The sequence below is a fragment of the Rhinolophus sinicus genome, linkage group LG06, assembly GCF_036562045.2.
Source record: "Rhinolophus sinicus isolate RSC01 linkage group LG06, ASM3656204v1, whole genome shotgun sequence".
NCBI classification, from domain to species: domain Eukaryota; kingdom Metazoa; phylum Chordata; class Mammalia; order Chiroptera; family Rhinolophidae; genus Rhinolophus; species Rhinolophus sinicus.
In genome coordinates, this window is record NC_133756.1 from 39,492,883 (window position 1) to 39,509,859 (window position 16,977).

The following is a 16,977-nucleotide window of genomic DNA, read 5'->3' on the forward strand; positions in this document are numbered from 1 at the left end:
AGGTTTGTTGGCAATCTATAGCTTTCTATGAAGACAGCTGGCCAGTAGCTCCTACTAGTGTTTTTCACCTGCTCATTTGTTCATTCATTCATTTATTCATTCACTCATACATTCACTCAACAAATGCCTGTGGAATGATTACTATTTGCTTGACCACATGCTAGGGTAGGATTTTAAAGAGGGATCTGATATACACTTTCTGCTTAAAGAATTTGCTCTTTAGTAGGGGCAATGAGGCATGTATATACAATTTTTAAATGTTCTAAATGGCAAGAAATAAAGTTAGATGAGATGTGGGGGCAGGGAAGACAATTTCAATAAGTCAGTTGGCAATGAAGGGAGGGAAATCAAAGAAATTTTGGAGTAGGTGGCATTTAGCTTGAGTTTAAGTGTCCATTGATTGGGCAGAAGAGAATTCCTGGCTGAGGAAATAATGTGAACAAAGACTCAAGGAGCAGGAAACTGAATGCAGTTTAACTATATAATTAGGTTTATTATATAACGAGTAATGGGAAATAACATTAAAAAGGATGCCATCAGATTGAGACTACTTTAAATGTTATTATGGTAAGGGGCTTGGTCTTTATTTTCTAGGCAAAAACAAGCCATTGGAGGTTTTGGGGAAGGGCGATAGAAGGACATTGTGTTTCAGGATGGTGATTCCTGAAGAAGGCTCATGTATGGTGGTTGTAAAATGAATTTCAAGGGGCAGGTGCCCCAAATAGGGATCCTGAGCTCTCTTTCTTTTCCAGGCTGCTGATGTACTGCTGCAGCACGGAGCTAATGTCAATGTTCAAGATGCAGTTTTCTTCACCCCCCTGCACATTGCTGCCTACTACGGGCATGAACAGGTAAGCCTCACAGTAGGATTTCCAAAAGCTGGGAGACCACTTAAGTATTCCAGGCTTTTGTTGAACTGCCCTAGCTTCAAAGAATGCATACGTAAGATACCCTTTGAATTCTTTCTGCCATGTTCTTATCAGCTCCACCCTTGAGGAGCTTGTAGGTCTATAAAGACATCACAGTTGCTGAGTTATTCATTTTTAGTGACTGTTTTAGTACACAAGGGAGGCAGTAGAGCACGCTGGTAGGTGTACAGCCACAGGAATCACTCAGCCTGAGATTGGAAAAGTCCTAGCTTTATGAGCATGTAATCTTCAGTTTCATCTTCTGTGGAATGGAGACAATATCAATAGTACCTACCTCACAGGGCTGCTGCTATGGTGAGAGATTAATTTAAAGTGTTTGGCAAATGCGTACTGTCACTGTGTCGGGTGCTAGTGACAATAACCAAAAAACAAATCACAAAGGCCTTTCCAACAGTTCTCCGAGAAAAGGTATCTTTCAGAAACTGGGTCTCCTCTTTTCTACTGGCTTGGGATGTGTTCAGCTAAAAAAATGTCGCCTGAAATATGTTCATGTCCTAATTTCCAAAACCTATGAATGTTACCTTCAAAGGGACTTTTCAGATGTGATCAAGGTAAGGACCTTGAGATGGGAAGATTACCCTGGATCATCTGCATGGATCTGATGTAATCACAAGCGTCCTTGTATAGAAAGCAGGAAATTGGAGTGAGTAATAGGAGATGTGACAATGGACGCAAGATGTTCAAGTGATCCAAGAAGGGGCCAAAAGCTAAGGAAATCAGGCAGTCTGTCGAAGCTGATAAAGCAAGGAAATGACAGCCTCCAGAGGGAATACAACCTACTAACACCTCGGTTTTAGGCTTCTGACCTCTAGAACTACAAGGGAATAGATCTGTTGTTTTAATCCAGTTAGTTTTGGGTAATTTACTACAGTGGCAATGGGAAACTAATACATGGAATAACCTAGATAAATGAAAAAGCCACTAAATGTGCTTTAATTATATAATTTGCTTTAAATACATAATTATATAACAGATACATATTCATAAAATTTGATATTCTGTGATAAAGTGATACTATGTGTAGAATGCTTTAAAGTTTACAATGTACTTTTATTAAATAAATATTTTCATTTGACCTTCATGACAACCTAATGAACTTAAGATATGAGTGAGCTCAGACTACAGAACAGGCGCTGTGTTAAGATATAACCTTTATGTGGATTTTTTTTTTAATTTACCACAACCCTGAAATTAGCTGTCATTGTCCCTTTCTAGTGAATGATACGCATGGAGCTCACTGCGGTCAGGTAGCATGCCAGAGTCACGCAGCTAATAATAGACCTGGAATATGTAGTCAGGGCTGTCTGATCCCCAAGTCCATATTCATTCTGTTGTACCAAAGAGCCTCTTCTTATCATCCCTCTTCTATCAGTGAACAGAATCATGAAGTCCAGGCCATTTGCCTGAGTGGAGCTAGAACTCAAGGACAGACGCTCTAACTGCAAAGACCATTGATTTTCAACCATAACATACCACAAAGACAACATGTGTACATGCTGCTTTCAAACACCATCCTTTAGCTATACTCAAGGAACTAAATAGAACCAAATAAAACAGAATTACAAACGTAACTGGAAAACCAAAACGTACCATTCTTTCGACATCCCATTTGCACTCATCCGCATTTTAAATCCCTAGATCTCTAGGCTTACTCAATTATAGAGCAGAATTACACCTTTATACCTTTGTAGAGGTCATGCGATTGTACTGCCTGACAATCCCGAATTGATAATCAGACTTTCTTATGTCTCTGTGCTGTTCTAGTCATTGTGCCTTTATTTCTTTTCTAGCTGGCATATGCTTGGACACTCTCAGACCTGTGAAGTGCAACCTATAGCTAGGGAAGATTGCTCATTTCACTGGTGTGCTGCTCAGAGTACACTGGAGTGCACTGGAGAGCTGGGCACTGAAAATGCTTTTGAAAGTACAGGGTCCAAAAGCCCAGGTGATGAAAACATCCCATACTTTTCTGATACAGGCACAGAGAGGATATTACACAATGCATGTTATCTGTAGAGTCATTTTCTTTGGTGATTAACCTCATCACCCAGCAGAAACATAAAGAGCGTCTATGCATATTGGGTAGAGAGCTAAATGTGTTTACTTTCCCTGAATATATAGTCACACTCTTATGAAATTATGCTAAAATGTGGATGGCCCTTTTATGATAAGGGACTCGCTTTCTGTATGCGAAGACAGCACATAAGTAATTTATGGATGCTATTGTCATTTGCTAAAATATGCTGACAGGAGAATGGTACATTCAATATATAAATGTGCCTAATGTGCCATGTTCCTTGCCATTTGTTTATTTACTTATTTTTAAGTGGAAGAGTAGATGTTTTGTACCAAGAGCAATATTTCCTAGGTATATAATAATACTGCTTAATAGACAATCGATTTGAAAATAGTTTAAATCTGTCCATTATAAAGTCACATAATCAGAATTTATGGAGTCCATGTAAGTGGAAATATGTGCTTAGGAGTGCAAGGTTCTTGAGACTAAATTTCTACTGTTCTAAATTCTCTTAAATTAAATGCTGGTCTGCCCATTAGCCAACAAAGGGATAAAATACACGTGTCCCACATTGGTGCTACCACTTCTGCCAACACTTACTGAGTAATACATACTTTTCTAAGTGCTTTATGTGTAATAACTTATTTAACCCTCACAACAACTCTATAAGATAGCACTATTATTATTCCTATCTTAGCAATGAAGAAACTGAAGTTTCAAAAGTTCAAATAATTTATTTAAGGTGACATAGCTAATAAGTAGAAGCCTGATTTTAGAACTTTTGTTGCTTGCCCAGCACCCTCAATAGGAAGTTTCCTCGTCCATCCAGCTAATTTTATGCCTAGAATTTCTATCAAATATGTACCATATTCTTGAGAGGTTTCTATCCAAAACATGTTTATTTCATGCCACATAGAAAGTCAAAATAGTTTTGGAGCTTTAATTCACTTTTTAAAATTATTTTTATTAGTTCAGGTACAAAACAATGTAATAGTTAGATATTTACACCCTTCACAAAGTGATAGCCCTCTCCCCCAATCTACTACACTTCTGACATTGTATATAGCTGTTACAATTCCATTGACTCTATTCCCTATGCTGTACTCCATATTTTGTGACCATATGTGTATATCTATACATACGATTAAATATATATATATTTATGATTTATATATATATAAAATCATAGTCAACCTTCAATATTATTCAGCTTCAGGTACACAGTGCAGTGGTCAGGCATCTACACTGTCCGTGAAGTGGTCTCCCTAATAATCAATAATGTAAAGATTTTGTAGGGTGTCAGATGGGCACTTGTCTTTAATTCACTTTTATGCTGACACCTCAGTGGTCAGGACAATTGAGAGGTCCTTCCATAACTTATTTTAATGACACAGATGCATCCTAACTTACCTCTTGGGATCACTGTGATAATTTCTGAAATGTCAGCTTTAGGGAAATTATTTGGAAGGTCCTTAAGTGAATATGCAAAGTATTTAAAGGAATACCATAAATTTTCTGAAACAGCCCTGGAAGATTCCTAAGCTGTTCAATACTTCACCTCTCTCTGTCCCTTTGGAAGTGAATCTCAGCTATTTGGGGACGATGCTAAGGGCTAGTACAGCTGTCTCCCATTTACCAAAAAACCTCCAGAAATGAACCCAGCAGTCCGGTAGCAAGATGACCATCAGTGACCGATGAATGGAGCTGCTGTGAAAATCACAAATCTAGTAAACACTGCTGGCTCTAGGTAGAAGAAGACTCTGGAAAAGATTATTCAAACGTTATGTACAATGAAGACCTAACCCTGAAATTGCCATAGTTTTGAACTTTTTTGTTAGGTGATATAATAATAAACTCCTTTTTCTTTAGGCCAGTTAAGATGTTCTGTTATTTTCATGTAAAAAAACTTAAGAGAAGGCTTTAACAATACGTCTTCTTTCATATTGCTGAAAAGTTTGCATTATTGTTTGACTTTTGATACTAATTTCAAATGAATGTGTCCTTTAGGTAACCCGTCTCCTTTTGAAATTTGGTGCTGATGTGAATGTAAGTGGGGAAGTTGGAGATAGGCCCCTCCACCTAGCATCTGCAAAAGGGTTCTTTAACATTGCAAAACTCTTGATGGAAGAAGGCAGCAAAGCAGATGGTAAGATATGTTTAGAAAACCTTTACTATATTTTACTTCATGTATACATTTTACTTATACTTTCCTTATTTATTAGAGAATAATCATATATTTGAATAAATTCCATTCATATATATATATGAATGGAATTTATATATATATAAATGAATATATATAAATTCTATTCATTTATATATATTTACATAAATGAATAGAATTACTGGATCAAAGACTATGCATGCATTTTACTTTCTAGGCATTGCCAGACAGTTTTCCAAAGCATCTATACCTTTTTTTCACTCCCACAGCAATATATATGAGAGTTCCAGTTATTCCCCCTACTCTCCCCAATGTTTGATATTACTATTATTTTTAATGGAAATAGAGTTGGAATGTGAAATACATGGGGAAAAGAGCTTTAGAATACACAGATTTTAGGTGGAGTTAACAGAATAGAATTTTCCACAACATTTTTATTTTTTAAATTATAAAATTAAGTTTGGAAAATTGATTAAAAGTAGAGTATTGAAAAAAGTTCTTTCTCTTTCTTTTTCTCTTCCTCACAAACTTTATTTTGACACAGATTCACTCCAAGTTACATCTTGTCATTAAATTCTCTGAGGCATATCCAACATTCTTTCATTGACCCCCCAAGAGACCTAATTAAAAGCCCAGCTGTAAGAGCTGCTGGCCTTTGCAGCAGAAATGATGCACATTTCCAAAAGGACGAGGTTGTCAAAGCTCTAGAACTGCCAGTTCCTTGGTCCAAAATGGAAACTGATATTCAGTTAATAAAGGTAATCAATGTTTTCATTTACTCATAAGGAAAATGCAAAGGCTCCCAGAGACAACTATGACTAGAAGTTAATGCAATTTCCAGTTTCCATGTTGGAAACAGGGCCATTTTATTTTACAAACTTTGAGCAACATAGTTTGTATCATTTTCTGTGAGCCAAGGTGCAATAACTGGGGCATCTTCTCTATAGCATTATCATGACCCGTGTTATTGTTGTCAGGACACAAGGAATGTAGTTCCTTGGACCTTGTTTAAATAGTCTTTTTAATTCTGGTAGTTTAGAATGGGCAGAGGTACATCTCTGTGATCAATGAACACATAATTGTGTTTTTGAAACTGCCTCGCTCTTCCAAGGAGTCAGGAACTGCTTGCTTTTTTCCTTTTATTACCGATGTCAGCCCCAGCTTTTTATTCCTCTTCACAACTCCAAAGCTCAGTGGTGTCAAAATGAATGTCATTTATGATCAGCGTGTCTCCAGGATCAAAGGACTCTTCCACAAAAGCACTGAAAAGTGCACTGTACCTGCATTCCCCCTACATACCAGCATCATATGATATAATTTTTGACAATTTCTTTCAGACTGACACAAGCACTACATATGCCTCCCACTACTCAATCATTTTAAAAAATCAAGAGAGCATGACTCAGATTTTAAAGAATTTTTTTTCATCTAATACACACTTGATATTTTAGTATCTTTTGCACTTCAACCGATTACAAAGAATAAGCCAGAAGATCTGTTGTTTTAATGGACACTGCACATAATTTATTATCAGCTAGTTCACATATTTTAAAATATAGCTAAGCCTCAAGATGATTTATCTTAGATCTTGATCTTGCTTGTGGTAAATGGACATAGGAGGAAGAGTAAATGAATGACCCTAAAAGGATCACAATTTGAAATCTGGCATTTATAGTATGTTTCCATGGTAATAGAATGTCACAAATGAAAAGAAATTCAGGTTACAGAATTAACCAAAATGTAATTCTGAAAACAACCTCTTCAGTTCAGCATGTTTGGGAGACTGACCTATTCAGTCACGTACATTTTAAGTCTCCAGTCTTCTTTCCTTGTACATCTTAGGGCCGTGAGAAAGGAGAAATGTAATGCTTATTGAATGAGATTTGAAAAGGTCAAAATATTGCTGGACTCCATAAGAAGAAAATAGTGATACAGTCCTTACAATATGTAAAATTCAGAATTTTTACATTTGTTGTTACCAACATGTTAAATGCCATGGTACTTTTAACATGGAACTGGATATTGTAGAAAGTCACAAAAATTTCTAGGGCATGGCCAGTAAGAGGAAGTATTTTATTTTTAAAAATATATCTTGTCAGAATTATTACACTGATTTATTTTTGAAAATTTATTTAAGACACAATTGGGAGTTGCTTTAGAAAACTAATGGAATGTGCTGACATTTCTGAGTTAATATGTAATTTTTTATTTTATCTTTAAGATGAATAAAGATAAAAGCAAGTAGTAACATCTACTCACCCATCCATTCATCCAGTCTTTCTTTCAAATGCATTACTGAATACATACGCTCCTCAAAGTAGAGGACTAGGCACTAAATATTTTCCTAATTATGATTTACCTGTATCCTTTGGCTTGAAATTCTACTTTATTTAAATCTCTCAATGCAATGTTAAGTTACAGCAAATAGAATATTGCTCATAAATTTCATTTTCCCTAAGATGAGCTATAATAATATGTACATTTTTTTGTCTTTGCAAATTAGTCTAAGGCAAAACTAAGTAAATCACCATGACTGAAGCATACATATAGGTATATACACATAAACTCTATGTCTGATCCACATTTCTCCCTTTGGTTGGCATTTATATCTTCTTTGATGGGAAGAAAATTTAGGCCACTGCAGGTGATTCACCAAGTAGATAATCTACTTTGAAGTTTATTGATTTAACTTAGAGGAGAATAATGTTGGGTGGGGCCAGAGATGGCCAAAGGCAAATTATGAATTAATGGAAGATTGTGCTGCATTCTGCTTTTCAATGTCCCCTCTGGACCTCAAGAACTCTTATGTGACCTCTGGATGCACTGGACTCCCTACCGTTCTCAGGCATTGACTCACAGTATTGACTTTCCCTGGCTTCCCACAGAATGTGAACAAAGGAAAAGTTTCATAAAAAGGAAGAAAAAGAAAAAAGGAAGATAATCAAAATAACCAGAAATATTCTTCTAAAGGAAGGGTGTCTTTCCGAGTCACTCATTAATAGAAAAGATTCAAAGATTTATTTTTCAATAACAGCCTTGGGAGGAGAAGTTCAGAGATTTTGTTACAGATTTCCCTTTGGTTTAAGATCTTGCAGAAAAATAAACAAAGTATCATTATTTACAAATATAGTAGCTACAAGTCCTATGTCAGTATTCATTAAATGTTAAATTATGATTATAATAACAACAGTCGTAATAAACTACTTGCACATTTTTTTAAATTAAATATTATCTTCCCTTTCTTTCCCTTGCTATCTTCCATTATTAAAAAGAAAAAAAAATGTTTTACCCTCCAGTTCCTTCGTTTCTATGGATACTTTCTAATATACCAGGGTGCCCCAAAAATCTATACAAATGGACACTTTGGTCAATGTTGCTCAAGCAGTAGTTTGCCGTAATCAGAAGTGTCTGGACACTGATGGTAACCACTTTGAGCACCTCTTGTAATTGCAGAAGTCAAATGTGACTTGTATTCATATTTTGTTATCAGTATATATTATTACAATTTTAATACAGTTTTCCTTTCTTAAAATGTGTATACATTTTTTGGCACCCGATAGATAGATAGATAGATAGATAGATAGATAGATAGATAGATAGATAGATAGATGATAGATAAATAGATAGATAGATAGGGAGATAGATACTAAATGAGGATTAATGCAGTTTGTTAGGGGCCATTATTTTCAATTTTGAATAAAGCACCCTGTACAGATGGACAAAGTAATCAAATAATAAAACAAATGGCTATCGGCCAGTTGATCCAGTTATTTTAGTTTTAAAAATTATGCTAGAGCAGATCCAGAATTTAGTGGTTTGGTGTTTAGTTGCTAGTACTTGAGGCCTGTAATTCTGGACTATTCAACTGGCTTGTAAGTTATTTGAAGCTTTAGACTCTGTCCATCTATAGCTTATTGGACTTAGAGAGTTTCTAAGAGGGAAATTAGTAAAATGGGAGAGAAGACATTTTTATTAAGTGTCTAATATTTGACAGGCATTCTGCTCGAAGCTTTCCAGTTGTGTTTTCCTTTAATCCTTTCAGCACCCCTGCAACAACAGTGTTATTACATCCATCATTACGGGTAAGAAGTCAGTACCTCCAACACAGTGCCTGGTGCATAGTGATCATTTAATACTAGTTGAGAAATGAGTGTGTATCTCTCAGGTGTTCTCATTTGCAAGCATTGGAAAGTCACTCTTGGTAATTTAAGCTTAAAAGGAATATATTAAAGGATACCGAACAGTGTGCAGAATCTTTCCCAAGACAGGGTTGGAAAGCCAGGTTTTGAATCCTCACAGTGAAGAACTATGTCCAAAATCGCATTCCAGAACATGTCCTATGAAGATACACTGCCATCCCTGCTAGGCACACACACCAACAGTTGTGATTCTGGCACCAACAGAGCAGGGCACTGAGTCTCTGGCTGGAATCACTGCTGCTGGAAACTGGTTGGAGCTATTCCACCACTGTTGCGTTGCCCGGATAGATTAGCCTCCTCTTGTTGACGTCATCAGCTCCGATGTCAGAGTCTGATATGAAGTGTTGATTGGAGGATCCAACAGATAAGTGTCCCAACCAGGGCACTGTTGAGAGTAGAGTGAAAGGGTCACTACTAAGTATTATGCTAGAGTAACAGCATAACCTTCTGCTAATCCTGTCCCCTAGCTGCAAAGGAGACTAGGAAAGCATATTTTCACATTTGATAGAAAATGGTTTTGGTACTCTAGTGAGTATGTTCAGTATAGGGAATTCCCCAAATGGCAGAAGAGGTTACGAGGCGTGTAGGCCAAAGAGAAGGACAAATGCCTACTACTGAGTAAAGAACTGGATGTGAAATAACTAAGGTAACACAATTAATGAGGTCTGCCTCACTTTAAAGCTCATTTTCTTTTTTGGTTTGTTTGTTTTTTTATACCATGCTTTTCATACTGTAGTATGACAATTCTCAGTTAAGGGTACATTACAATCTTCTAAACAGTGTTGTAAGAATACAGAGAGCTAGGCTCCACCCTAACCTATTGGACCAAAACCTCTGGGATGGCACTCTGGCCAGGAGCTGTAATTTTTAACATTCTCCAGAGGAAAAACATCAATTTGAAAGGAGATACTTGTGGAATTAAGGCCATGAGTACCTTTTAGGCGTTTAGTAGTTTCCTGAACTATTCCAGTATGCAAGGTAGATTTGATTAGGTGCATTCCATAGAATTTATGGGAGCTAGAAGAAAGCCTGTTTAATGTGGTCATAGGCAATAGAATATAATTATAACATTTTAAATTGGTTGCCCTTAATTTCCTTTATTATTGTCATTAATTGGCAATTTCCAGGAGTCTCTCGGGCACTTAGAAAAGTCCCTGACACTACTCATGAGAAGTCTGAGAAACAGAGGATTCCAGGTGACATGCTTTTTCCTTTCTTGTTAATGACAGTGAACGCTCAGGACAATGAAGACCACGTCCCACTCCATTTCTGTTCTCGCTTCGGACACCATGACATAGTGAAGTACCTGCTCCAGAGTGATTTGGAAGTTCAGCCACATGTTGTTAATATCTATGGAGACACCCCTTTGCACCTGTGAGTATTATGTATAGTTCTATAGGTCCTCCAGGTATATGGCATGTACCTTTTTACCATTATCCACGCGTTTTCTTTAACTCTAGGGCATGCTACAATGGCAAATTTGAAGTTGCCAAGGAGATCATCCAAATGTCAGGAATAGAAAGTCTGACTAAGGAAAACATCTTCAGTGAAACAGCTTTTCACAGGTAAAAGAATATTTACGTGCACTAGCCACTAAACTTAGCTGACAGCCTATGACACCTGCAGTTGTGTACATAAAGCCAGAACAAATAATGGCAGATGTTGTAATCAGGGAGCTAGAGCAGAGGGTGGGCAGAGGACAAGGAGCCCAAGCTAGATGCACAGAAGAAAAGGAAGAGGCAGATGCTGCCGTTAATACAACAGATGGGGCCGGAGCCAGATGCTGCATTCCTGGCAGCAGCCACAAAGACAGGGACTGATGTTGCCAAGGCAACAGGCATAGCAACATCTGTAAGCATATTGCTTCTATTCCACTTCACTCAGCAGAAAGCTGCCAAAAGGGGCAGTGCCCATAATCCTCCTCCGACAAGGATCTCATTACCAGAATTCATCAGCATCAAATGTGACACTTTTTTCCTTAGCACTTAAACCTTATGTGCAAATGTAGCTACCTATCTAAGACATCCATCTGTCAGCCTGTAAAGGCTTAGTCAGGGTGGCCACTGAGATACCTAAGAAGGCATTAGCGCCCTTCTAGGAATCCATGAGAGTGCTTTGCAGTGTGCTTTTGCTGTAGAAAAACACATTGAAGGAGCAGCTAGGTTTAGAAAAGTTGTAACAAAAAAGGAAGGAAGGAGAGAAGGAAAGAAGGGAGAGAGGGGGAAGGGAGAAAGAAGGCTGCTGATAATGCAGAGCTATAACTCCCTAATATGTCCAAAAGGAAGGCACATTTTTATAAAAAATTTTGAAACCCTCATTTTTAATGAGTTACTATTTTGCTATAAAAATAAAAACATGGTAATTTGAATTTAGTAAACCTTGAGTATAAGCTCATTTACCTACGCATTACAAATTTCTTGGCTAGCCTGAAACCTCCAAAAAAATGTATTTGGGACGAATATGCTACTTACATAGTGTTTCTATTACACTGGTAAATAATAAAATTAAGGAGGCTTTTTGTCATACGAACCTAAAATTAACCATGTGCTTCAGCATCGGGCATCAACCTGTCAGATGTTACTTAGACTTCCAGATTTTTTCTTATCAACCAAGAGGTCAGCAAAAAGCAGAGGCAAAGAAAACTACCATTTATGGAGCAGTGACTACCGGATTTCTTGCGTCCATTATCTTATTTAATCCTCATAACCATTTTATAAAGTTGGATTTATTATCTCTCTTTTACAGATGAGGAAACTGAGGCTCAGGGAAGCTAAGTAACTTGCCAGAGATTCCTATGGCTGGGAAATCATGTAGCAAACACCTGCCTAATTCCAAAGGGTGGGGCTTTTTATACATCTTTACATTCTAGTACCAAAATATTTTATCTGTTTCCTGTACACTCTGTAATACAGCAGATGCAAGAACTCTTCAGATCATGCCCTCAGTCAAAATGGATCAGTGGAACTTGTCACTGAATGGGACAATTGGCAGAACCAATATGTAAGGTTGCTGGTGTCCTCTCTCCCCATAGGTCATGCTTGTTAAGGCTGACACCTCAGGCTAGTTTTCAAATCGGTTTGCTACTCTGTGCACCTAAATTAGAACCAAGTATAATCAGAGGGTGATTGTCATCTCCAGAAGATTGTCTATATGACAAGATTAGTAAACTGAGTTAAAAGTATGTATTCAGTTGTTTTATTTTGTGCAAGCCTATATTTACTAGAAACAGCATATGAATACTTTATTCTATTATTTTAAACACATATTTATAAATGAAACCTTCCTTTTATATGAAGTATTCACTCTGATTATGAATTATTCTATGTGCGCTGCATACACTGTGTATAGTAAGCACTCAATGCATTTATTTCTGTTATTGTTTTCATATATATATATATATATATATATACACATGTACACACTTAAGTGTATATATGCATGTATATATTCAGAACTCATCATTTTCTGCAAATAGTTGCATTGAAAAGGAACAATGAAGTAATTCAAACAATAGAACATTAAAACTATAGTGTCATAGATACTACTTATAATTAATGCCGATACACTCTATTGCACTGAGATGGTAGCGCAAGAAAGATTTATTAAGAGCCTGCCTTATGTTGGTGCAGGTAGGAACATTCAGATGACAAGATCCCTTCCCCTCTTAAAGGGACTCTGTTGTAAGGTATCAAGGTAAGAGGTGTACCGATTACCATAGCAATGTGATAAGTGCCGTAGACCTCAGTGACAAGGCAGCAGAAGGAAGAGCAATGAATTCAGCCTTTGGTTCATGACAAGACTTCATAGAGGGAACAACAGTTCAGCTAGATAAATAATGGTATTTCTTTAAAGAAAATAATAACATTTTATTAAAGAAAAAGAATTTGGATAAGGCCATTCAAGAAAGAGGTAATTGTAAGACCCAGGGAATGGCCTCTTCTAGAACAAAGTCTGGAAAGGAAAAAACACTGTTTTTGTGTGTTCTCCTATAAGACTTAACACTTCACTTCTGGAATACATCTGATACAAGCTGTGTGTGAGAATTAGAGCAATTCTCTAATTTTCGGCAGGCACCAAGTTGGTGTCCTACCATTCCATCCAGCTCTGACACTCTATACCTTAAGTTAGTGTCCCTTCCCACAAGTTGAGGGCTCAGTCCCACAAGACTCCTCCCTACTCCAGATGCCAATCATAAGGCCAGGCTGTCACCTATGCTTCTGACCCATTGGCTCTAAATCAGAGGTCCTCACCACCCCCTGCTTCGGTTTGACAATTTGCTACAACAGCTCACAGAACTCAGGAAAATAGTTTACTTACTAGATCACCAGTTTATTATCCAAGGATACAACTCAGGAATGGCTAGATGGAAGAGATGCACACAGCAAGGTATGTGGGAAGGAACGTGGGGGCCTCCCAACACACCCATGTATTCACCAACCCTGAACCTCTCTAAATCCCGTGCTTTAGGGACTTTCATGTAGTCTTATAACCTCAGCATATTTGATTAAATCATTGGCTATTGGTGATTAATTCAACTTCCTTCTTCTTTCCCCTCCCCTGAGGTTGGGTGGTGGGGCTGACAGCCCTCTCTAATCACTTGGTTGATTCCTCTGACAACAAACCCTCAACCTGTGGTTATCTGGGGCTTTCCAAAAATCACCTCATTAACATAAATACAGGTATGGTTGAAAGGGGCTTGTTATGAATAACAAAAGATGCTCCTTTCACTTTTATCCCTCTGGAGCTATTTCAGGAATGGAGGACAAAGGACCCAATATTGTAACAAAAGATCCTCTTGTTGCTCTCATTGCTTAAGAAATTACAAGAGTTTTAAGAGCTCTGTGCCAGCCATGAGGTTGAAGACCAAATATATATTCTTATTATGCATCACAGTATCACAGAGTCCCTACGCCTTTCCTTTAGCCATGATTTAGATGTGGTTCTGCCTCATGTTAGCTCCCTCCAGTCACCCATCACGTACCACAATAGCTCCCTGGAGTTTAGAAGTAGAATACTACTAATGAACAAATGATAGCCAAAGAAGACGTATGAGGGAAACTATAGGAAAAGAAAATCTGAGAATTACTAGTCAAAAACTAAAATCCAGTAGTCGTTACTAGGCATGATTTACCTTACATAAAATATTTTTCTCCATGCATCTTAGCTTTCAGGGTAAATAGTAGAAATCAGAATTTCAATTAACTCTTCAACAAGTCTAGTTAGAAAATCTATAAGAATCTTATTTCCTTTGTATCCTGAAATATGTTCATTTTCCACAAAAACATCCTTCCATCACGAATGAGCTGACAATGAACACTCCTCTGTAGCTTATAATGTACTTCTGAAAGCATGAATTCACTTGAAATTTCAGCAACAATGTAGCAGGTAGAAAAAGTATTATTATTATTTCATAGATGATAAACTAAAATTCAAATAGGTCAGAGAACTGGTCTGAGTTCTTCTGGCAAGGTATGTGCCAGACTCTGGATTTTTAACTCCACAATCAATGCTCCCTCAGTAAAATGACAGCTTTGAAATCTTGCCCTCTGATTGAGGAAGTCTCCAGAGAGGTGGTGCATGGATTTTACAGGGAAAAATTTCAGACTGTGACCTGGATTTGACTAAGTCTCTTAGGGCCCTTCTGGGTTCCCCCATTCAATTGTCCTGCAGAACGCCTAGGCCTGTAGCTAAAAATATGTGAAACTCTTGCAATATTTTCCCTCCTTTTATGAAAAAAGATTAATATCATAGGAAATTTTTGTTAAGAAATACTAGGCAATACTGTTTTCTTGAAGGCCCAAGTGTGAGAATCTTCAGGATTTCATTCTGTATGTGCTGGGTTTTTATCACTTCCTCTTCTTTCCTTCTCTCCTTCTGCTTCTCTTTGGTACTTTTATATACAACAGCATCTAGAAAAGTCTGGGTAGATCAGGTCTGTATTAGTTTTCTAGGGCTGCCATACAAAATACCACAGACTAGGTGCTCACCAGAAATGTATTTTCTCACCGTTTTGGAGGCTGGAGGTCCAAGATGAAGGTGTCAGCAGGTTTGGCTTCTTTGAAGCCTCTCCCCTTGGTACATAGATGGTACCTTCTCCCTGTATCTTCACATGGTTGTTCTTCTGTTCCTATCATCAGTGTACTAATCCCCCTTCTTATAAGGATGCCAGTCATACTGGATTAAGGCCCACCCTAATGATTCAATTTTACCTTAATTAGCTCTTTAAATTGTACCTCTTTAAATGTAGTCACATTGTGAGTTTATGGAAGTTAGGGATTCAACATATTAATGTGGGGGACATGCAATTCAGCCTATAACAAGGGCCTTCTATTTTATTTATGGTGTATTTTTGCAGTGCTTGTACCTATGGCAAGAGCATTGACCTGGTTAAATTTCTTCTTGATCAGAATGTCGTAAGCATCAATCACCAAGGAAGGGATGGACATACAGGTAAGACTGTGGTGAGAGCATCACCAATTTCCGATACATATCAATACTCAAGAACAGTAGTATGCTCGGGAAGGAAGGGACAGTGGGAGTGGTCAACCCCAAAGGGGAGGGATAGTTTATCAATTACATCATTTAGAATTGATGGTGCATGGTGATAATATAAAGCAGACTGGCTTGGGTCAGTTTCATTATTATGCTAAATTATCTACAGTGGATGCATCCCTGATGGCCTGCACCAGGAACAGACTGATTTCAGTGCCCTGCCCCTGGTTTGCTGCTCAAACTTGATTGGGGTCTTTGTTCTTTGATTTGTAGAAAGATGCTAATATGTGTTCTTAGTAATTATAGTGGGTACAGAAATACTAGAAATTGTGCTCTACAAAAGGCAGTCTATATAGAAGATCAACTAGAATAGGATACTTCTTTTGCTTAAAGTATATTGTTTGCTCAGTAATAGAATTAATTCTTTATCAAAGAAACAAATCCTTGCTTTATGTCTCTGGCAACAGTGTTATTATGTGATAATGACTCTTTTGAAAATTGGGGTTTAGTTTTCCTCTTTTTTCCTTTTGCACATTCATATTCTATCATAGGTTTGCACTCTGCTTGCTACCATGGCCACATTCGCCTGGTTCATTTCTTACTGGATAACGGAGCTGATATGAATCTGGTAGCCTGTGATCCCAGCAGGTCTAGTGGTGAAAAGGATGAGCAGACATGTTTGATGTGGGCTTATGAAAAAGGTATGTTTTTCCATCATTGCATCTCTGTAGTGATACTTGGAACTGTGTGCATAAATTATGTCAATGCATCAATAATTGTTTTGCTGCATGATTTGTACATTCCAATTTCTCTGTAGATTATATTTGAGTCTTTGGGGACTTGGATCAAAGAGTCCAATAGACCATCACTAGGAAAGACAACATCGGAGCTACAGATGAACTAAAGGCATTCTAGGTATTGGCACTTTGAAAAGAGAATGTGCCATCACATTCCTAGGAACTAGAGAAACAAAATTGTGACAGGTAATGATAGTTACTTTCTTAGAATAGACATAGAACTAGTCTATATCTCTTACATAGGGGAATTTTGATGTGGATTCAAATTTTTAAAAATGAAATACAGAGAAAGAAAGAGAATATCTGTCAGCTCTAACTCTGCTGACAATGCCTGCATTAGAAAAAGTAAGGGAGCCAATGAGTAGTGCTTAAGTATAAA

The 16,977-nt window shown here is 37.4% G+C and overlaps 1 protein-coding gene across 2 annotated transcripts in view; it reads left to right on the forward strand.

The window, feature by feature from the left end:
• Positions 1-16,977, forward strand: part of TNNI3K (TNNI3 interacting kinase) — a 267,960-nt gene that overhangs the window by 78,944 nt on the left and 172,039 nt on the right. For both annotated transcript variants that reach the window (XM_019743776.2, XM_074334949.1), the window contains 6 exons: positions 753-851; positions 4,954-5,092; positions 10,539-10,683; positions 10,770-10,874; positions 15,665-15,759; positions 16,353-16,502. In XM_019743776.2, coding sequence (XP_019599335.1) covers positions 753-851; positions 4,954-5,092; positions 10,539-10,683; positions 10,770-10,874; positions 15,665-15,759; positions 16,353-16,502 — 733 coding nt within the window. The remainder of the gene's footprint in view (positions 1-752; positions 852-4,953; positions 5,093-10,538; positions 10,684-10,769; positions 10,875-15,664; positions 15,760-16,352; positions 16,503-16,977) is intronic.